Below are 23,922 nucleotides of genomic sequence, written 5' to 3'. Positions count from 1 at the left end.
GTACTGAAGTATCTGGCTAGAGTAGAATTGACCCAGAAATCTGGGCTCTATGAATTGTGAAGAGGGAGCTAATTAAACAAGGCAGTATCTGTGGTCACTGCTGGTAGCATGGGGCATCCAAGAACAGATGAGCTGTTGCAGCAGATGAGCAGGCATGGCAGGGAATCCAGAAGTGCTGGAAGGAATGGGGCAGTATCACGAGGTCTAGGCAAGCAAGCACTACACAGCCTCTGCAGTCTCAGCCACGGCACTGGAGTTTGACCTGGACTCATCTCTGGTTCAGGGACAAGATGGGATAATCGATAGATTGTGAGACTAGGACTCAGAACCAGGACAGAACCTGTTCCTGGAGAATGTCCATTTATACACAACAGGGGCCAGGGAAAGGAGGGAGAGGAGTAACCATGTTGTCAGAACAGCATAATCACAGTGAGGGGAGAGCAGAGCTCAGAATTCGGAGCACAGAACCTTTGGATCTCCATTGGCCAACACTCAGCAGACAACATCAGGGTCAGTGGTTGGCCCCCAGCAAATGTTTCTGATTAGGCCCACAGGGAAAAAATGTGGTGCTCAGAAGCATCTGTTTTGAGAGCTAGCCAGGAATTGAGATGGAGTAAAAACTTCCTGCCTCACAAAAGGATTGGCCTATGAACTGGGATAGGACCAGTCCTAGATTTTCAGTACTCAGTAATCCAACTGAGTGAGGAAAACAAGAGGCTGTGAAATAAGCTGAAGGTTGAGATATTTGAGGTGACAATAGTATTTTGATTTATATATTAAAAGATACTTAGATTTCTATTTGCAACGACATGGATGGAGCTAGAGTGTATTATGCTAAGCGAAAAAAGTCAGAGAAAGGCAAATACCATATGATTTCATTCATATGTGGAATTTAAAAAAACAAAACAGGTTAACATATGGGAGGGGCGGAAGAGAGAGTGAGGGAAACAAACCATAAGAGATTTTTTTTTTAAATATTTTATTTATTTGAGACATAGGGAGTGAGCACACAAGCAGGCAGAGAGGCAGGCAGAGGGAGAGGGAGAAGCAGACTCCCCGCTGAGCAGGGAGCCCGATGCAGGGCTCGATCCCAGGACCCTGTGATCATGACCTGAGTCGAAGGCAATTGCTTAACTGACTGAGCCACCCAGGCTCCCCATAAGAGAATCTTCATGATAGAGAACAAACTGAGGGTTGATAGAGGAAGGTGAGCAGGGGATGGGCTAAATGGGTGATGGATATTAAGGAGGGAACTCATGATGAGCACTGGGTGTTATATGTAAGTGATGAATCACTAAATTCTACTCCCGAAACTAGAATTGCACTGTATGTTACCTGACTAGAATTTAAATAGGAATTTGAAAAAAACCCTTAGATTTCTAACTTATATTAGGGATGATATTAATCCCTAAGAATAAATACACTCTTACCTTGGTGAGTCAGTAAATGTTAACAAACCAACGGAAGAATATAGGCATCTTTGTCTCCTCCATCTCCAGTGCCCATTCCCGAACCAGAATCACTAAGGCAGACTCCTACCAGACTGCCTAACGTGTTGGGAAACCAGATCATGTCTCAGCTCAGAGCAGTTCATCTACTCCACGTGCTGCTAACGTTTTTAAGGGTTTGGTTTTAATTGACCTTGTTTAATTAAAAAATTCCAGGGCTTCAGTTATTACTCTCAGCTTATTTAGCAAAATATGAGCTGTCGAGAAAAATGCCCTTGCAGAATTTTATCTTAGGAATAAATTCTGTTTTGACATGACTGCTCTGTATGTGTTCTTCTGCCAGTTACACCCTGAGTTAAGCACTATATCAGAAGATGGGAAAGAATATCAGTTGAAGATAGAGAGCACAGTTCCTGTCATGTGTTCTGAATCCAGTGAGCTTGGCCAGGAGTGCAAAATCTCATTAAAACTGAAAACTGTTGATCAAGGTAATATACTAAATTCACTTAATTTTATTATTAGATTTCAGGTAATAATCAATGCTTTTTTTTTTTCTTCTAGAAAAAATCACTGGAGTGTATACATGTAATTATGTTGTGTGTTTATATCAACTTATGGCTCAGTCATATTAATACTACTGGGCCATATTTATGACTGTCAAAACAATCTGTGTTGCAGTTCTCATCTATCTCTCCTGGGCTGGAAGCATTCATTGAAACCAACCAACCAGTCAACCCAGTAATGAGCAGCTCTTCCTCCTCATCATTCTCTTCCTCCCACTTATTTTTTTTTTTTTCTTTGCTTTGTTTTCGGAGATGGAGGGTCAGACTGCTCTTGAAGATTTTCCAAATATCCCAAACTAGGGAGGTGTGATATGTTATGCAAATGTAAGTTCAAACTTAGGCAGCCTGGATCTCCTAATGCATTCTTTATACTTCTCTCCCTAACGTAAGCTTGTATTTGAGATCGTTTGTTTTAAAATTCTATTTAAATTACTATTTATATAGATTGGTAGGATGCATGGCTGCATATATGTCACTGTCACAGCCTATGGAGAAAGATGAAATTCTCCCATAGAACACGATGGAGTATGAGAGGACAAACCATGTATAGTAGTCATTGGGTTGATTAGGTTCTGTTTCTCCCCCTGTTGTAGAGACCAGAGCATGTAAGAGATACATAAATTAGAATATAACTTTTAAGAGAGACTCTGTTTACATACCTTTTTAACATAGGACATAAAATGTTATGTGGTAAATACACCAAATACAATATATCTAGGTCTTCATGTCTATATTACACCAAATTAAACCAGAGAAACAAAAGGATAAAAATGCTAGGAGAGTCTGATGGGAATGAATGCTGCACCCAGAAAAGAGATGGATATGGAAATAGAAAGAGGCATTGAGAGAGGCCGTCCCCAGACGGTTGACAATAAGCAGGCTGAGGTGATACCCTGCTACCTATTTAGATTTCGGGAGCACCATGAGCAGCACTGTATTTTTAAATTCAGCTCAGAAATATGCAATTAGACCCTCTCTCACACCGTTTGACATAATTCTACTTCAAACGACCTTTGTGAAAATAGGCGAAAAGCATATTTTGTACATTTTGTACATGTTGCTACAGTTTATGGGGACGAATATGAAGAGGATGATGTTATTGATATTTTCCAAACGTGTTAGGCAAAGATTTTCTCCCGTTGCAAGTATACTTTAACTATATTTGTGTGCTCTCAATTCTTTCAACAAGACAAACATTATGATAATAGAAATATATTTCTACATTTTAGAAGTTTACATGTTCCTATTATTTGCCAATTAAAAATAATTTCCTTTTTTTCTGGAGAAGAATTTCTGGATTTCATTCTGGATATGCTTCATCTTATCTTTTTTAAGTGTATCTACTTCCATGGAGAACAAGTTGGTGTCTCCTAGTGTATTTCTGTAATGACTCTGCTGCTTTTTTACCGGCTTACAGAGAACAATACTTGGCCCTCACACCATAGGCAGGGGAAATGATGTCAGGGGCTATATCGAAGCCACATATATTCCATGATCACCTTAGGGAGCTGGCTAAGAGTTTAGATGTTTTTGTTATTTTTTATGTGCATAGGAACTGTATGTATTTCTAGGGGAAAAAATGCATGAAGAAGAATTTTTTTTTCTAGGAATTTGGAGTCTAGTGCAGTGTTCTATGTCAGACCAATATAATTTTATACCTGAAAACTATGTGGGGAAGAAAAGAAGATAGAAAGTTTTTAACAACTGCTGCTTTTTTTTTGGATCTCAAAAGGATTTTGTAATCAGTAATTAGATATGAGAGCAAACTTCCCTTGTCGCCGGTTTTTGGAGCAGTCTGTCCTTTTTGTTTAGTTACATTCCCGAAGTTCCTTTTTTCTCCTCTGTCACCATTTTCTTTCTAAATTTTGTGTTCTTTGTTCCATAGGAAAGGGAGCATCTCAAGGTTCTGAATATACTGGGACATTTGGGAGAGAAAAAGTAATAGCAAGTTTATTACTGGTGTGGAATTACTTAATTTATTTTAACATTTCTGTTTTTAAGATGATGATCCAATAATCACCTATACCAACAATCGTTGCTATCACTCAACAAGGATAGAACATGAGTACAAACACTGTGAAATGTTACAGACATATTTGGAACCAAGGCAAAATTCTTAGGCAGAAAGAACATCAAATTATGTTTCTTGGTGGTAGAATCATGATTTTTCTTACAGAAACACAATAAATTTTCTATATTGCTTTTGAATTTTATGCAGGTACATATGGATTTATAATCTTATTGAAAATAGTACTGTGTATGTACATATAGATGTATATATTGAAGTTGATTAATTATTTGTAAAGATTGGGTAGGGCTCAGTAGCTTTGTTTTTATTTAGACAAAATTACAACCATATTTTTTAAATAAGAGAAAAGAATAATCTCTCAATTCAGTGTTCCATGTTAATCAAGTTATTACATGCTTTGGTTGGTATATTTCCTTTAAGAAAAAATCTCAATGTATTTTTTCACAAAATAGGTAAAGAACAGCTAGGTTTAAATTTGGCGCTGTCTTCCTGTCATGTGGACCTTCAGCGGACATCATTGTGTGCTAATGGATCGTGTAGCCATGCTTTTGTGTACTACACTGCTGTGACAGATTTTTCTCGAGATGGAGACAGAGTTACAAACATTGTAGTGGAACCTATAGTTCATGAAGATTTCCTGTGGAACAGCTACATTCCAGACAGCATCCAGGTTGACAAATTACAGAAAATACCTTTGCAATGGGAGCTTTAAAAAAGATATATTTATTTGAGCAATACATCTTGTAAACTTTTCATTTCAAAAATTGTTTAGTACCTTTTTTCCATTTTTAAATGAGTCAATTTGAACAACTGGGATAAAAACAATAATTAATGAAAAAGTCATTGAGATTGATAAGCAATTTATTGTGTATCACTAAATACAATTAATGATGATATTTACCAAAAATATCTTTGCTTTTAAGATCAAAGTAAAGGATGTCCCAACTGCTTACTGCTATTCATTTACTGACCCACATATAATTACATTTGATGGCAGGTAATTTCCTGAAAGTCTTTTTCTTTTAGTAGTTTTTGTTTCTTTTGGATTTTGCTGTTGTTTTGTTTTAAACATCTTACTATTTTATTATTTTGTCATCCTATTCACTGAAAGATTGGAAAGGAAAGCATGTATGGATATCACTGGCTTGTTTCAAAATACTAATTTATTTGTGTGGAGTGTTTTTGCCTTAAAATTTGGCCCTTGGTAAATACACAGATTAGTTGTGAGGCTGAGCTTGTAAAAATGAGGATTCTTACAAATACAGTCATTTTAACTTGATCATTTAGTCATTTTTAATAATGGTTAAATTCTTTGCTCTAGAGATATTTACTATATTGCATTTCCGCATGATAATGCAATAATCCTCAAGGTTTAGGCAAGATGATTAGATTAACACATTATAATTATTTAAAAAACTAAGCATTTCTATTTCATGACAAGGATACTCAGGGGAAAACTATTGTAGCCATCATGAATACCTGGATATCTGCCCCTGGAATGCAAGTAAAATGGGCAAAATGATCAAAAAATAATCTAAGCTATTTTGCTATTAATATCTGCATATGAGGATTTAAACTCAGTTATACTGTTCTGGGGAATATATGATTTTAAGATGTCCCTAAAGAAAATTATAAGAACACCTCTTTGTTGAGTCAAAATTGTCTTCGTGATGTAAGATAAGGTAATTTATTCTTTTTTAAAAAATTTTAATGTGATCATCATCAGTAAAATTATTCAATAGCAGCAAATAGATATAGAACTCCATAGCAAATGATAATCTAAAAGTTTGAGCAATTAATGAAAAGTTGTAGAAATTGATCCCACATGCAAGAATCCTTTATGGTTATAATGAAAAGCTCAGAAGTTTTAGTGGAAAAACCTCAAGAAAGCATAGTGGGGATTAATTCAATTGGTTATAATTCAATGAGTGCAATGAGTGACAAACCCTGTTCTCAATGCTGGGGGTATGGCAGTTTCATAAAACAAACATCCAGCTCACTTCTGTATAGGTAAAGAGAGATATGCACGGTTAACAAATAAAATACATAGTGTATCTGAGGAACATAGGTGCTATGAAGAAAACTACAGCAGGGATGGGAGAAGAAGGCTCTAGCAGGGGTTGGCCAAAGTGGTGAAGGGAAGAAACAAGTCATGAGATTAGGTATTTGTCGGTATTTTGTTTCATTCAGTGCTCTAAACTAATATGAAGCAGGGGTGCCTGGGTGGCTCAGTCCGTCAAGCATCGGACTCTTGATTTGGGCTTAGGTCATGATCTTAGGGTGGTGGGATCTACTCGCATGGGACTTCACGCTCAGCGGGGAGTCTACTTGAGATTCTCTCCCTCTCCCTCTGCCCCTCCCCACTCTCACATGCATGTGTGCACACGCTGTCTCAAATGAGTAAATCTTTTTTTTTTAAAGATCTTATTTATTTATTTGAGAGAGAGAGTGGGAGATAGAGAGCACAAGAGGGAAGAGGGTCAGAGGGAGAAGCAGACTCCCTGCCGAGCAGGGAGCCCGATGCGGGACTCGATCTGGGGACTCCAGGATCATGACCTGAGCCGAAGGCAGTCGCTTAACCAACTGAGCCACCCAGGCGCCCTCAAATGGTAAATCTTAAAAAAATAAACCTATATGAAGCTATTAGAAATACAGATTTTCATTCTTGCATCAAAATATATTGAATGTGTATAAACACACATTTTTTGCTTATAACATATCATTGTGGTATTTTATAGCAATTCTTCAATGCAGTTGATTTTTGTTAACCCTAGGGTATATGATAGTTTCAAGACCGGAACATTTGTGCTTTATAAGAGTATGTCACGTGACTTTGAAGTCCATGTACGCCAGTGGGACTGTGGAAGTCTTCACTATCCTGTGTCATGTAACTGCGGTTTTGTTGCCAAAGAAGAAGGTGATGTAGTTACTTTCGATATGTGCAGTGGTCAGCTACATGAATCACAGCCATATTTATCTGTAAAGAGCCAACATGTAACCAGCAGTATCAAGATAAGTGAATCCTACTTAGGAAGAAAAGTCACAGTATGTATGATTTTTTACACTTAAAAGTATTTTTCCTCTTTTTCCTACAGATTTTGGATTAAAGTCTGAACTTTTTTTCACCTCTATTGAGAACTGTCATTCTTTTAAAAATTTTTTATTATTATTATGTTAATCACCATACATTACATCATTAGTTTTTGATGTAGTATTCCATGAGTCATTGTTTGTGCATAACACCCAGTGCTCCACGCAGAATGTGCCCTTTAATAACCATCACCAGGCTAACCCATCCCCCCACCCCCTCCCCTCTAGAACCCTCAGTTTGTTTTTCAGAGTCCATCGTCTCTCATGGTTCGTCTCCCCCTCCGATTTATTCCCCTTCATTCTTCCCCTCCTGCTATCTTCTTTTTTTTTTTTCTTAACATATATTGCATTATTTGTTTCAGAGGTACAGATCTGTGATTCAACAGTCTTGCACAATTCACAGCGCTCACCATAGCACATACCCTCCCCAATGTCTATCACCCAGCCACCCCATCCCTCCCACCCCCCACCACTCCAGCAACCCTCAGTTTGTTTCCTGAGATTAAGAATTCCTCATAAACAAATGTAGGGATCTGAAGGGATACGTGCACCCCAATGTTTATAGCAGCAATGTCCACAGTAGCCAAACTGTGGAAAGAGCCAAGATGTCCATCGACAGATGAATGGATAAAGAAGATGTGGTATATATACACAATGGAATATTATGCAGCCATCAAAAGGAATGAGATCTTGCCATTTGCAACGACGTGGATGGAACTGGAGGGTGTTATGCTAAGTGAAATAAGTTAATCAGAGAAAGACATGTATCATAAGAACTATCATTTTTTTAACATTAGTTTTTCCCCCCAAATAGCTTCTTGATTAACACTGATCTTAGCACACACAAATAGACACAGCATAGTTGAGACTTTGTCAAATCTAAGCAGCCTTATTTTAAGATTTCAGTATGGTAACTTGGTGGGTTATTCCTACAAATTATTTTTGACAGTGCCTAATAAATGGTATGTTACACAGAGATGAAATATATAATTAAAAATAAATATTCAGGAGTAGTTAGCCAGTTTTTGAAATGAGCACAGGTGGTTCTGCCTCAGGAATAGTCTGGTAGATACATGGATGAGATTAGAGATCATTAGTATTTTAAACCAATAGTTCATGTGTGTAAGCTAACTATTTATATTATAATGTCATCTCCCTTTCATCTGCCAAAAAAGTAAATTCCAGGTGAATAAGATTCAAATTTAAATGAAAGTAGAAAATATAGGTGAATATTTTTATAACATTGAGGTGAACAAGAATTTTTAAACATAATGTTATATATTTGAGTTCCATCCTCAAAAACCAAAATGCAAATGAAATATTGAGAAAATATTTTCTACATACATATAAAACATACAGTTAATATAGAAAACACTCCTTTTAAAAAATATTTTTCTATCTTCCCATCTTTTTTTTTTTTTCAAGAAACTCTACACCCAACGTGGGTCTTGAACTCATAACCCCAAGATCAAGAGGCTCATGGTGCTACTGACTGAGCCAGCCAGGTGCCCCAAAGAACACTCTTATACATCACTAATGATCAGCACTCCAGTTAAAATCAGCAAATAATATACACAGGCAATTCATAAAAGAAAACTGATATATATATATATCCAAAAGTATAAATAACCAACAAAAATATGAAAACCACAACCTCATTAGTAATCAAAGAAATGTGGATCAAACATCTCATACAATATTGGCAAGAATAGAAATAGTAGCTATAGTCTTTCCGAAGGACATATATATTATTATGCATGCACACAACCTACCCATGTCATTTTTCAAGAAATTTTACTTCTGAAAATTTACCATAATAAGTATATGCAGAGTCGTTGCATCTCTCCTTTTAGGATGGAAAAGTTATAATTAATCAATGATGAATCTTTTAGTTTAACCAAAACCCTAAGTAGAGGGTTGTCACATAATAGAACACTTTCTAGTCACGAAAATTTTGGAGTCGATTATATTTATTGACAGGCAAAGATATTAATGACATAAAGGAACAGTTTCAGAAGAATCTGCACCAAAATCTTAATATTAACTAGCTCAGATTGAATAGTAATGTAAGGTTTGTTTGCTTTTAAAATAATTTTCAGGAATAAGCACTTACCTTTTTTATAAAGAGAAAAAAGTGCCATTTTTAAATTTAAAAAATTTAAGGGGAAAGAGTCAGAGGAACGAACATAGGTGGTGTATCTTCAGTGATTTTTTAGGAGAGTTTCTCAACATTCGGGTCCCTGATGTGGGAGCAGCCATAGGCTGTGAGGAGGATCACAGATGATACAGGCTATTAAGATAATTCAACAAACCCCTTGCTCTCATTCCAACTCCCCAGGTATGCCCTGGTTATAATTTGGCTTCTGATTCTATTTGCCAACCGTGAAGATGAGAATGGTGATTAGCCAAAGGAATATGTATTCTGGAACTATATTTATCTGTGTAAATTAATTACTTGGCAGTCTAGTTCCATATTTTTTTTAATTTTTTTATTGTTATGTTAATCACCATATATTACATCATTAGTTTTTGGTGCAGTGTTCCATGATTCATTGTTTGTTCATAACACCCAGTGCTCCATGCAGAACGTGCCCTCCTCAATACCCATCACCAGGCTAACCCATCCCCCTACCCCCCTCCCTCTAGAACCCTCAGTTTGTTTTTCAGTGTCCATCATCTCTCATGGTTCGTCTCCCCCTCTGACATACTCCCCTTTTCTTCCTCTCCTCTTATCTTCTTCTTTTGGCAGTCTAGTTCCATATTATCAGAGACATTACTTGGTAAACATAATCTTCAACATATATAGCTGTTTGATTGTATAAAATACCTCATCTTAGTTTAAAAAGAAAGGGGCTTGAACAGTATTTTGCATTAAAAGAATCAATATGGAGATCAGATTTCAAGTCAGCAAAGTGCAAAAGCCCTTGGTTTGACACAGCATTAAAAGGAAGATTGTAGGGCGCCTGGGTGGCTCAGATGGTTAAGCGTCTGCCTTCGGCTCAGGTCATGATCCCGGGGTCCTGGGATCGAGTCCCGCATCGGGCTCCCTGCTCCTTGGGAGCCTGCTTCTCCCTCTACTTCTCTCTCTCCCTCTCCCCTTCTCTCTCCCTCTGTCTCTCATGAATAAATAAATAAAATCTTTAAAAAAAAAAAAATAAAAAAAAAATAAAAAAAAATAAAAGGAAGATTGTAGTCTGAAGAAAATCAGTATTCTGTTCTTTCTCTATATTGAAGAAATAAAGGAATTTGTTTCTTCTCAAATAATAGTTTTTTTCTTAATCCATATAGAATATTGTTTAAGCATCTTTTATTTTTGTATTTCAGATCTGGTTTTCTTCTGGAGCATTTATCCGTGCTGATCTTAGTGAATGGGGCATGAGTTTAACAATCAGAGCCCCTAGCCTAGACTACAGAAACACTTTGGGACTTTGTGGCACCTTTGATGAAAACCCAGAAAATGATTTCCATAATAAATATGGGATAAAAATTGATCTAACTTTTGATAATTGTGTGGCTTTTATTAATGAATGGAGGTAAGAACGCTTTTCATTTGTTATTGTATTGAGTGGTGACACAATACTCAGCTTTTTTTGCAACACATGACAGAGAAAAAAATGTTCTTGTGCAATTTACCATTCTTTTCTGTTTTTCACCTGGAAGGATTTTGCCAGGGAAAAGCATGTTTGACACAATGCCAATTTCTCCACCGTCACCTGGAAAACTATCCTATTGCAGCTGCTCGTTGGACACTAATTCATTATATCCTTCTGATCATCTGGACAGTACTTCTCAACAAGAGATTGTTTCAGATTGCAAAGATCTCAAACATGTCAAATTCTCTTTCTTGATACCAGAACTAGATGTCACCTCTGAGTACATTAAATCAGAAGCTCTTATCAGAGGGATAAGTGAGTATACATCTGGAGAAGAAAATAATTTGAATTTCCTTCCTCAAGAAAAAAAGCATGTGAACCTAACCAAACTGGAATTAGATTTACAAAAACATCCTGGAAATGAAAAACAAGAGGCACCGAAAACTTTGGACAATGGGAGACATACACGGGACCAGGGTAGCCACAGCCGGCAGATGAGGCGGGATCCACAAAACAGATGGAAACGGCAAAACTCTTATGAGTCTCTTCCTGTGTTTGCTTTCCAAAGTCTCAGCCAAAGTGACCTAGAAGAATTTACTTATTTCTTCCCTGAGGACCATACTGAGGATGTCCACCAGGAGTTTGTCCCTACGTGGCCCACAGCCTCTGGTCTCACTGAACACGGCACTTTGGCGCTGTGCCAGCAGGCTCTTGCCAACTCGAGCATTGGAAGACACTGTCTTGCCTTTCTGGGCAAGAGTCTAGACAGTGCTATAGATATGTGTGTTAAAGATGTTCTCCTAAAAGATGATCTTAGCTGGGCAGAAGCCGGTGTGGCTCTTTTAGAAAATGAATGTGAAAAGAGAATTTTGGAAGAGGGGAAATATAACACAGAAGAATACGGCAAGTCAATTGAAGACATTCTCTCGGTCCTCAAATGCCCCAATTTATGCAGCGGCAATGGGCAGTGTATGGAATGGGGATGCGCATGCTCCCCGGGCTTCAGTTCCTATGACTGCAGTGATTCACACGGTGAGCGAGTAGTCTCCAGCTTTGATACTGCGTATGCTATTGGATTATGGAAATTCTCTGTTCTTTTTTACCTTCAGTATCTTAACAGGGTTTATTCAGATTACATAGGGAAAAGAACCCAAATTAATTAATCGATACAGTAATAATTCTTCCAAAGCATCTCATCTTACTCAGAGTAAAAGCTGCGGTACCTATAATAGTCTATAAGTCACAACATAAGCCTATAAGGCATGCAGTATCTCTTCAAACTCATCCCCTACAACTAAAACCCTCACTCATTTCACTCTCCCCACTCTGGTTTTTGTAATGCCAAGTTCTCTTGACCTCAGGGTCTTTGCATGCAGCTTGTCCCTCCAGTTGTAGAGAATAATTGTTTTCTCTAGAACTCAAATTTAGTATTTTTTGGATACTGTGTTTCTAATATTCTGCTAATTTTACCAATTTGCTTATTTTTTTCTCTATTTCACCTACATAGTGCAAAATATTATATCTCAATATATAAGAGAAAGAAATTTTTTAAAAATCAATTTGAGGGTCACCTAGGCAGCTCATTCATTCGGTTAAGCATCTGCCTTCAGCTCAGGTCATGATCTCAGGGTTGTGGTATCCAGTCCCGCATGGGGCTCCCTGATCAGCAAGGAGCCTGCTTCTCCCACTCCCTCTGCCCACTCCCCTGCTCTTGTTCTCTCTCTCAAATAAATAAACAAAATCTTTTTTAAAAAATCAATTTCATTTCATTAGCCATTAAACCAGTAACTCCTGATTTTCCTTCTACCCTCACCATCCCGCCCTTTTCCATCTGCAGACTTTGCCATCTCAGTAAATGCAAACTTCACTCCTCTAACTTTTCATGTTAAAAACTTGTAGTCATTTTGACTTTTCCTCTTTTTTTCATGTCTCAGGCTTAATCCATTAGTAGCAAATTCAGCTGTAGCTTCAGTGACTCTCACCTCTTTCCCTGCTACAGTTTAGGCCACACCACCATTATCTCTCACCTGGATTATTATAGATTCTCTCAAAGTTTATTCTCCATACAGCAGCTAAAGTGATCCCTTTGAAATGATAGTGATATCATAGTACTCCTGCTTAAATCCCTCTAATGATTCCCCCCTCTTCTTCCAAAGTAAAATCTACATTCCCTACCACGGCCTAGAAGACGCTATGCAATCGGACCCTCCTGTCTCACTGAATTTCATTTATCATTCTCTCCACAGGTCACTGCCCCCCAGTGTTCTTAAGTGGCTACTTTGCTGTTTCTCAAAGAGGCCAAACCTTTGCATTTACTTTCCCTCCCACCGGAGTGTTCTTTCAACACATATCTTCATGACAGACTTCCTTCTCTTCTCTCTTCAAATGTCATATTATCAGAGACGTCTTCCATGGTCATTCAGAATAAAGTAGTTTTCTTCACACAACCCCATAGTCTTTATGTCCCTTCATATAGTTAATATATATGTTTTCTCCATAGTCTTGAAAACATTTATGCGATACGCTTTATATTTATTTTTCACTTGTTTATTTTTTGTCCTCCTGTATTAGAATGTAAGTTATATGAAGGCAGGAACTTTATTCTGTTCATATATCCCCAGTACCTAGAATAACACCAGAAAAATAGAAACTGCTCAGTAAACATTCGTTGAATATGAAAGAGTAAACTAACAAATATATATTTTTAATTTTCACAAACATTTTTAGAGTTCTGAGTACACAATTTATGATCTTATATTCCACTGCTAGTAAAGTTATATTCACTTAGATTTTGCCAATACTTAGAGGACTCAATTACTTTTATATGCTGCATTTATCTATTTTGACAGCCAGATCTTGCTGATACAGATAATGTGTTATGTTACCAAGACCAGAATCAGAGATATGACTATATGAGGATCAGTTAACTCTGACTGCTAGGAGAATTTTTTTCTCCAATGATTGAAAGTACACCTAAGATTGTGGTGGCATGTAGGATAGCAATAACACATAAAAACATTAATAACAGTTTCATGAAGTTTTGATAATTCTTTTTTTTTACTGTTTAAAAATTTTTAAAAATTTTAATACATCACATTGCTAGTTACACTATTTTATTACAAAAATATTTTTGCTATAACCCATTTCTGTGGCACAAACCAAAATGGCAAGAACAAAACACAGGCCATTGTAGTAGTAATTTCTCAATACTTGTAAATAATTGGTATTAAACATTATTAAAACATTAATTAAACCTGTATATTTAGGTACTGGTAGTATCTTTAATGCTATTTTTATTGGTTTGATGGTGGGTCACACTTAACACCAGATTTCTCTTAATATTTAATAGTTTGGGGGTATGTGAGTGGCTCAGTCGGTTAAGCATCTGTCTTCGGCTCAGGTCATGATCCCAGGGTCCTGGGATCAAGTCCCAAGCAGGGCTCCCTGCTCAGCGGGAGCCTGCTTCTCCCTCTCCCTCTGCTGCTCCCCCCCCACTGCTTGTACTCTCTCGCTCTCTCTCTGTCAAATAAATCAAGAAAATCTTTAAAATATATATATATTTAATAGTTTAGTTAATTCACTACTATTTGGAGTAGACTTCAAAATATTATTTTCCATATGCTTTTAATTTAGACCTTGAAAATAATTAGTTTATTTTTCTGGAATTAAAGAAAATTTGTCCATTTTGTTTTATCATTCTTTCCAAAGACAAGGTTCCTGAAATTATAGAACTTGAGAATGCTGGATTCTGTAATATTCGAAAATATAATTGTATGACAGTGAGAGTGTTTGGTCAAGACTTCAAAGAATCACCTTCAGTTAAATGTGAAGTTACTAAACTGCAGGTATGTTAATTTTAGTGTTGAAAAACAATTAAGTTTGTGAGTTATTCAGATTACTTTTATCTTGGATTTATTTGGTCTATCAGTTAGTAACATAATCCCAAAGGATGTCATATCCACAGAGAGCTCAATAGGAAGATGGTTAAGTTGCTTAACCTTAAAGCTTCTTCCTTATTTCTTAATTCTATTAAACTATTTTATATGATTTTTATTGTAGTATTGGTTCACTATTCCAGTCATAGGAAAAAATTAAAATAATGTTAAGCTTGATATGCAAGCTTCTGTATTTATTGAAATGTAAAACTACAGAGAATGGAGATCATTTTTATCCAAGACAGTCTGTATGACTTATGGGGTACAGGGATATGAACAATTCCCTTTACAAAACAAAAAGTTGAAGATTAGTTGCACGTATGCTTTATATTTCCCTTACTATGGATTTCAAAAAAGAAAATAGTGTTTTTCTTTCTTCAGGCCACAAACAACAGACAAGATCACTCAGTTTGAACGCTGGCATATCAAACTATACCTTATTTTGATGATTATTTATATGGTCTTCCTTTTCTTTATTCAAGTGGATTTTTATTTTAAGGACAATTCTTTGAAAGTACCTTTGGATAAGCTAAAACTTAAAACAGTAAATGACATTTTAGCATTCTTTTTATTTTTTCTCTAAATTGTTAAAGCCAAATGTGATCCTGAGATTGAGAATTTAAGGAGGAAATAACTTTTTTTAATAAAGATTTTATTTATTTATTTGACAGAGAGAGACACAACGAGAGAGGGCACACAAGCAGGGGGAGTGGGAGAGGGAGAAGCGGGCTCCCCGCGGAGCAGGGAGCCCGATGCGGGGCTTGATCCCAGGACCCTGGGATCAGGACCTGAGCTGAAGGCAGACGCCCAACTGACTGAGCCACCCAGGCGCTCCAGGAAATGATTTTTGTATCTGTCTTTATCAAATCATTGTACAAGAAAAGTATGCTTATTTCTAGATTTTTTGAGTAGAGCTTTTCTAAGTAACCATGAAATATTTTAATCCCAATGAAATAATAAGACACACAATAGAAAATGGAATATATGTATAATTTTATTCACTTCAGTATTACTTAAGAGAGTAGACATTATATTGTTGGTGGCAGAATAAATCATATGACATCACACTACCATTAAGTGATTTGCCAAGAGATTTGAGAAAGTACACTTTGTACTTACTTTCAGATATATTATTTGCTGTGATATTTATTCTCGTACTACTTTCTTTTTCTAAACATCTGATAAAAAGCACACTACGAAATTCTCTAACACACCGTGTGGAACTACAGAAAGAAACATCTAGGTTCACGAGACCAAACCAAATTTATTTAGATTAGCTGTTTTCTGTAGCACCCTGTTCAGGATATTATTTGTAATACAGTTTGGTTCACTTTTAAATCTTTGTTTTCCACTTTGAATTTCCTCCACACTCTGGTTGATTTTAGTTGTTTACTTATTTGGCAGGTATACACAATATTATCGTGGTTCTGAGAGTTTGCGCCGGACAAGAAGTACACACAGAGAACTGTCACTGTCTTACCATCTCTACCACTCTCTCCGTTACCCTTTTTTTCCATCCCATTTCCATCTGTCCCTTGAAGGTATCCACTCTCATTATTTTCTGGCTTATCCTTACTGCATTTCTTTTGCACAAAGGAACAGATAAATCCCTTCTTTTTGCCTGAAAGGTAGCATATTATAGATGTTCTTTTCTACTTTTGCAGCAGTCATTTTAAACAAGTTTTTATCTGGAGACGCAAGCACCCAGGCCTTTCTTTCACTCCCTCCCCCCTAGAAAAGCAGCCAGGACTTTACAGAATCCAGTTTTTGAATACTTACAGGATTAAACCCAAGTAGCTATCCTAGAAATGAATGGCCCTTTGTGATCCAGCTCTTGTCCATTTTTGCAAACTTGAACCTCCTGCATATGCTCTACTAAAATCTCATGCTGTCTCATGCATCCCTGCCTTTCACTGCCTATTCCCTCCAGCCAAGGCTGAATAGCACTCTCTCCATCTCTGCTCCCAGTGTCCAAATGGCAGTCTCCTCTTCTACTTTCAGGAAGAGAAACCTCCCTTGACTGTGCTACAGTCAGTCGCTTCTCTCTCTCTCATTAAGCTTTATTTGAATCTTGGTTACAGCAGTCTTAAAATTATTTTATTTGTCTGTCTTTCCCTCTGTGATCTTTTTTCATCAGAAAGTCCTCAGCACATATAGATACAAAATACTGATGAATGGAAAATAAACAGAACTCTGTTTACTATTTCTTATTTGGGGTAGGCTTTCTCCAGACATGGGTGGAAATGATTTCTGTATTTCCAGTCATTGGCTGGAGTCTCATTTCAATACACAAAGCTCTGTATCCATCTAAGTGTCCATACCATGACTACCCCGAGACATCGTTGTCAAGACCCCATCCACTAGAGGGGGACCACTGAACTGACCTATCTGTTGGGCCAGACTGTACACATCCCCTTAAACGTGGAGATTTCTACTGTGGCCTACTCTTCAGTCATCAAATCTTAACAAGATAGTTTCTGCTGGCCACAGATGAGCATGTTCTTGCCTTCTTTTCTGTCTCCTACTGACCCTCAGTATGGAAGCATCAGCATTCTCCTAGCCCATTTCTGAGCAGCTGAAAGCATTCTACAGTCATAAATTTTGAAAAAAATGTAAATCAAAATATTGTTAATAAAATACATCCTTTTAGTTTTCTATGTAGTTACCAGTACCCAGAAAATTATTGTGGCTTTTCCTCTTTAGACATCAATGCATTTTAATACTGAAAAATAATCCTTTAAGTGTAGGTTAAGTATGATGTGCCACTGAGTTATTTAATAGAGTAAACTGGTTAGAATTAAGTTTTAAGTTACATAAATTCATTTGAACTATCTTGAGAAAAATGGTATTTACTATGGGGACAGTACGTTTTTCACGGAATCAGGATTAGAATGTAATTGCTGAATTCTCAGGAATAGCTTGAACTTGGGATTTGAACACATGAAAACTCAGTATGTCTGCGTTTGTATGTGTGTGTGTTTATCTGTCTCAGTTCTTTTCTTCTCTGTGGGCTTCATTTTTCCTTTTTACTAGATACTAGCTTTCTCCACATAGTAAAAAACATAGACACCCACAGCTCCATAACTTCGTGTCTTTCACCTCAAGCCTCCAGAAGCCGACTGGCCCAAAGTGCTCTCTGGTACAAAGTTAAAATAGTCCAAGTAATCAAAGCATTGGCTCAGCTTAGATCCACCCCTGGAGCAGTTACCTGTATCAGGAAGATGGATCATATGAGAACATGAGAGGGTTCTGGGAACCAGAGAAAGAGCAATTTTAAGTTGAAGTAGAAGGTTAGGAGCTTTTGCAGGAGAAATGAGTTTCTGGGCAGGAAATCAATCCACTGTGTGTCAACTACATAGTCAAATGTGTTTCCTCTTGCTATAAAACTCATTACGTAGTGATTCATTATATATGACAAATAATTGGTAACTTTTTTGATTTGAACCCACAAGGAATGCATGAGGCATTAGAAGCAGTTTACATCAAATTAAAGTGTCTATGCTTTTCATTATTCTGGATAAAAGTCAATGTTTATGTCATTTTTATTACTTCATTATATATTCCATATGCCAGGCATGCATTTTAAAATTTATATTTTGATTATACGTAATTTACTAGCAAGGAATTTCCATAATTAAACAGAAGTTAATTGCCTTCTCATTATGCCTTTAGTATAATAACAGTAAATGGGTCCTTGGAAAAGCTGTCTACATGCATCCTGTTTTTGAAAATAGCAAAACTATTGATTGTCAGCTGCCCCCTGATGTTCAACAGTCTGATACCATGAATTTGATGGGGGAGAAACCAATTGCAAAGTGGCAATTAAAGGTAAAAAAGAAAAGATATTCTCATATTTATAAACAAAGTAAATATTTATATATTAAAATTTCATAATGAATTTATGAAGCTACATTTAGAATAAATTATCTTATTATAAAACTACATCTTATAGGTATCTAATGATGGTTATAAGTTCAGTAATCCCAAAATAATGATCATATATGATGGAGCTTGTCAAATTTGTGGTCTCAGTGGGAAGGACTTGTGCACTATAAAGGTATGCATTTTTTCACTTATTTTCACATTTACATGCTAGGTATTTCATTTCCCATGCTATTGGCATATTAATGGCATATTAGTTTTTCACCTTCGTATCAGAAATACTAACAGAGAAAAGCCTTTCTCAAGTTTATATATGGTTAACTAAAATTGCCTATAACTCTTGTTGAAATGGCAAGGAGAAGGTTTCTACCTTTTATGTTTTGAAGTGGCAGGTTGTTTATTCCTTAAAAAAAATTCAAAAGATGAGGTTCAGATTGATTTTTAACTCCTACATATATTCCTGTTTAAATAGTAATAATGATTTTCCAGTAACATGTCTCTCCACAGTTACCCAATCTTCTTTGTAACTAGGGGCATGCATTTGGATGGAACTGGTAAAATGTATAAGGCTAGCACTTTTACAAGGAGGGTTTTGTTTTTGTTTTTGTTGTTGTTTTTAGGGTTTTTTTTTTTTTTTTTGTGGCAACTGAGTTCATTGATCCTTGCAAATCTCTACCACTGAAGGGATTACGGAACAGCCCAACCAGAGCTGAATCCTCACAGCCACACCCTCTTCATTGAGGTCCAGTCTGTTGGGTTTATCAACAGATCTTTCTCACATGCCGGCTGACGTAATAGATACCATGGATCTAATACTACTTGGCTCTTCAAAACCGAGAAGAATATCAAATAATATTTATGTAGATAAAAATTTAAAGTATTATTGTTTTAAATTTTAAATCTTTCTTCCCTTGAGATTAGCAATTAGATCGTATCAATAAGAAGTTTCTGTTTCTGAAAAGTTGTTTGATTTTTACTTTCCCCTAAATATTCCATTTCCACATGTCTTACAATAAGTACTTTGAAAAAATGTTATAATTCACAATTGTTTTATATTGTTGGGGCTATTCTGTTCTTATTTTTGTGTCCTGTTCTAAGTGACATCAGAGATTTGGGCAAAATTTATATATGCTGAACAAAATTTGGTCTTCTTCCCAGGTTGAAAATGATTGCTACATTTAACATTATCTCTTTGCGGATCAGCCTCTCTTTCTACTATTTTGTATAAGGATATCCATTGTCAAGTATGGATAATTACATCATGGTTCTGGTTCAGTTTCACCATGTTCAGAGGACATAGTGGTCTCCTAGAGCAAGGGAAAATAGCTACAAACTAATGTGTTTCTTTAAGATGAGCAGGGGAAAAATTGTTTCATGTCTTTATTAATAGAGTATTTCCAGCCTGAATTAGCAGTAAAACAAAACAAAACAAACAAACAAAAAAGAAGAAAAGACAGGTTTTGTTCGATGTTATTTATAAGCTATAATTCTACACAGAGATAAAGCTGTATGTATTTTCTTACTCCCTCCATATTGATCAGTTCCACAGGCATTTACACAAAAAGGAAATGATCTGTTTTCTAACATACATTTATGATTAGGACATATGGAAAAATGTTTCCTAACCAAAGCAGACTTATAATATGCTCTCACTGGAATCACCAACATATATGGTGCTAGCTTTCTATGTACATTTTTTTCCTAAACACTAACTATAACGACATCTTAATTGTTTTTCTCTTTTTAAAATTTCCATCAGGAAAATGTATGCATTATTGATGGACTCTGCTACATTGAAGGAGATAAACATCCTACCAGCCCTTGTTTGATTTGTAGACCAAAAATTTCAAAATTTGCTTGGTCATTTTTAGAAAGTAAGTTAATCTTTATTAATCCAAATATTTTCTCTACAAGATATTTTTAAGTGATTTTAAACCATGAGTTACATAAATGTATATAAGATGAACACTGTGTTTAATTTAGGATCTTTCCTAACTGCATGATTTACTTTGCTTGAATGTAATATAAGATGAAATGTTATTTTATGTAATTTCTACGATTATACTGCAATAGGGTATGGGATTTTCACTTTAATATTTGTTACTGAAAGCAAACGTGAATTATTAATGGAAGAAATGGGAATGGTTAATTCAGTTACACACAGTTTGTACAAGTCAAATAGCTACTAACAAAATGGGCTCTCAAGTACTATGTAAGTACATAAAATGTCCATTAGTAAAAGTTGGTGGGTGGAAAGAGAACATTACTTTGAGGCCAAAACTCTATATCCTATTCTTAGCCTTACTTCTTTTTAGTTTTGTGACAAGACATTTAGCTGTTTAAATTCCAGAGGCCATGCATTCATCACCTGTTAAGTAAGATTATCTGGATTCAGTAATCTATTAAGTGCCTTCTAGCCCCACTATTCTGTGACTCCATGAATATAATAGTGGGTCCAGATAATGTCTGGATACTTAGTCCCACCCCAAAAAAAAACACCCCACATCATAGTCATGTACCATCTAATTTCTTCACTTCCTTAAGTACAACTATATGTAATTCCACATAGCTATTTCTTCGTTCTCTTTCCTCAAAAGACCAGGCATCATAAAATACAACAAGTTATAATTATTCCCTGCCCCCATCCCCATGTAATTTTATCTGAGTCATAAAACCTTATATTTATACTGTGCTGTGTAACATCACTATATATATTACTGTATATACAAATTTCATGACTGTGTTAGACCATTTGTCAGATGATTCATTGCTCAGGTGCAAGACTTACGGGGTGTTATAGGAAAACAATGAAAATTTGGAGAAGAATTTAGTGCAGGAGACAAGGGAAACACACAATAACTTCTGAATTGATGTCTATGTTTTTAATGGCTTGGGTATGACTGACTCATCATAGATTTACAGTGCTCAAGGATACAAGAGGTCTGGAAATATCATCTGTCCCAAGTTTCTCATATTGAGGGGTGAGGAAATTAAAATCAGTAAATTGTATAAAGATATATGAGGGCAGAACAGGAGCCAGGACTACATTCCCTTGGCATCAGTGCTTTGTTGATGCAAGCTGAGTGTGTTTGTGCCCAGCGCAGTGAAAAAGGCTATCCTTTCTATCTGTTAAGCCAGTTGGCAAGGAAGGGGGACATTTTTTAATGTGACAATATAAAAATATGTTTTAAAGCATTACTTGAGCACAAAGGGAGCCCTCTCTGTCCTCTGAAATAACCAGCATTCCAGCAAGTGAGTTTGGCAGCAGGAAAGACCTCTGAGGAGCAGAGGATTGCCGTGACTCTATGGACCCCAGTTATAACTGGGGAGACAGGTACAGTGAGGAAAATTCAGGGGAGTCAAATGAACAGTCCAGTCATGGAGAATAAAGCAGAAATAAAGAAAAAAAGGTGTTGAGGAGGAAAGAAAAGCTGGAAAGGGTAGAGGACAAAGAAGAGAGAGTGAGAGAGAAAGTAGTTGAATTGGTCAACATCGAGAAGTAATTTCAGATAGGAAAGGAGAGGCATTCAGTTTGGGGAATGCAAATGTGTTTATGTATTTTATGCTCTGTTCAGAGTGCTTTTTACACTCTCAAAGTACCAAAGTTTCAAGTCTTGCACCTGTCAGTTACTTTTACATTTTCTAAGAATGCAATTGAACTTATTTTGAATGTAAAAAAAAAAAAAAAGAGCCAAGGTAGGTAATGGAAGTGTTAGCAGAGTTTGAACTTCATCAGAATGTTCCAGTGGGAGCTCTCGGTATCATACTTTTCCTTTTTTTTTTTTTTCTACACAAGTACAAAGTAAATGTTTTCTCTGTGGCAGACAACCAACCCCCAGTGATTCAAATACCGCAAGACAAATTACAGACATTTTTGGGGGAGAACTTTGTGTACCAGTTCACGGCCTTGGATCCTGAAGGTTCTGACATCCATTTTACCTTGGACTCAGGTCCTGAAGGAGCAAATATTTCCTCTACAGGACTTCTTACATGGAAACCAGAGTCCAAAACTCCGCAGCAATTCACTTTACGTTTTAACGACGGCTGCAGTGCTGAGACAAGAGTCACGATTATGGTAATATTTATCATTACATAAATGCCACTGAATTAATTAGCAATATCGGTATCTATTTTAAACTTGAAATATAATTCTTAATTTGTAAGGAGGAACTAAATTACTCAACATTTCATGGAAAACTAAACTGCCAAAATGCTGTTTTTGTCAGAATTTAAAATCTTAAGGAGAGTCTCAAGTCTAGAGCATGGAGCTAAATGACTAATTCCTAGGTCATTTTCGCCTGTACTTAACTATGATAAGGATAAAGAATGCATTCATGTCTACCTCTCTGAAAGACCTATGCTCAACCTAAGATGGATAATTATACCCTTTTCCTTCAAGTAAAGTCATTTTTTATTGACCATTCTTTTGATATTATCAGTCATGAGCTATTAATACTATGTTTTTGTGCACTGTATTCACTCGACATTTGGGACACACTCATACAGAAGTAATGGTATGAAGTGCAATTGTGTACTATGTCATGTTAACCACATAATTCAAGTGACTGTTTACTCTCTGTATTTTGGGATAACTCAGGTGACTGACGAACTGCTTTACACCTTATGGATTTTTTGTGCTGCATGCATTATAGAAATTCATCGATCATCTTGTAACATTTTAAAAAATTATTCCAAGCATTTATATTTTGGCTATGCTCTTGAAAGTTGGCATAATTACTTTATTAAATATTTTAAAATACTCTTTTACATTAAATATATATATATATTTTTTTTTTTTTGCAAAACTTGTGATCTGCTCTTACTTGCACATAAACATACATGCCTATCACAATTTCTGGGGCATAAACTGATGCTAATTTTATTGAAAAGTAAGGCATTTACTTTTTGTTCCTTTTGGAGGTGACTGTGAAGTCTTGTGATTGCTTGAATGGTGGATCATGTGTGTCAGATAGGAAATTCCCTCCAGGAAGTGGAATGTACCTGTGCGTCTGCCTGCCTGGCTTTCAGGGGGTTCTCTGTGAAGTGAACGTCACTGAGTGCCATGCAAACCCCTGTGGCCTTGGCAGATGTATTAGTGGATTTACCAGTTATTCCTGTGTATGTCCGCCTGAACTCAAAGGTAAGTTTTGGTTCTTCACGAGTGAAATTAGTATGTGAACAGATGAAAGGAGAGTTCTTTGGCTTTCCAAGTAATCTACAGATTACTCAAGCAAGTGTATGGTCCTAAAGATTTTAGTATACATTTAAAAAGCCTAGTAAGTCATCACAAATATATTTGCTACCCATATCCTTTTATTATTGTATACTACTTATATATACTCTTATAATTTTGCCCATTTTTATAATTTTAATGGCAATATT

At 36.2% G+C, this 23,922-nt stretch overlaps 1 protein-coding gene across 1 annotated transcript in view; it reads left to right on the top strand.

The window, feature by feature from the left end:
- VWDE (von Willebrand factor D and EGF domains) overlaps nt 1-23,922 on the top strand; it is a 65,581-nt gene that overhangs the window by 20,420 nt on the left and 21,239 nt on the right. The window contains exons 7-18 of the mRNA XM_027574284.2: nt 1,792-1,936; nt 4,493-4,710; nt 4,964-5,037; nt 6,815-7,085; nt 10,455-10,663; nt 10,791-11,755; nt 14,432-14,568; nt 18,331-18,486; nt 18,611-18,715; nt 20,300-20,414; nt 22,365-22,615; nt 23,461-23,680. Coding sequence (XP_027430085.2) covers nt 1,792-1,936; nt 4,493-4,710; nt 4,964-5,037; nt 6,815-7,085; nt 10,455-10,663; nt 10,791-11,755; nt 14,432-14,568; nt 18,331-18,486; nt 18,611-18,715; nt 20,300-20,414; nt 22,365-22,615; nt 23,461-23,680 — 2,866 coding nt within the window. The remainder of the gene's footprint in view (nt 1-1,791; nt 1,937-4,492; nt 4,711-4,963; nt 5,038-6,814; nt 7,086-10,454; nt 10,664-10,790; nt 11,756-14,431; nt 14,569-18,330; nt 18,487-18,610; nt 18,716-20,299; nt 20,415-22,364; nt 22,616-23,460; nt 23,681-23,922) is intronic.

Source organism: Zalophus californianus, chromosome 12, assembly GCF_009762305.2.
Source record: "Zalophus californianus isolate mZalCal1 chromosome 12, mZalCal1.pri.v2, whole genome shotgun sequence".
Lineage (NCBI taxonomy): Eukaryota > Metazoa > Chordata > Mammalia > Carnivora > Otariidae > Zalophus > Zalophus californianus.
Note: the sequence above shows the minus strand (reverse complement) of the source record. Positions and strands in the feature narration are given on the sequence as shown.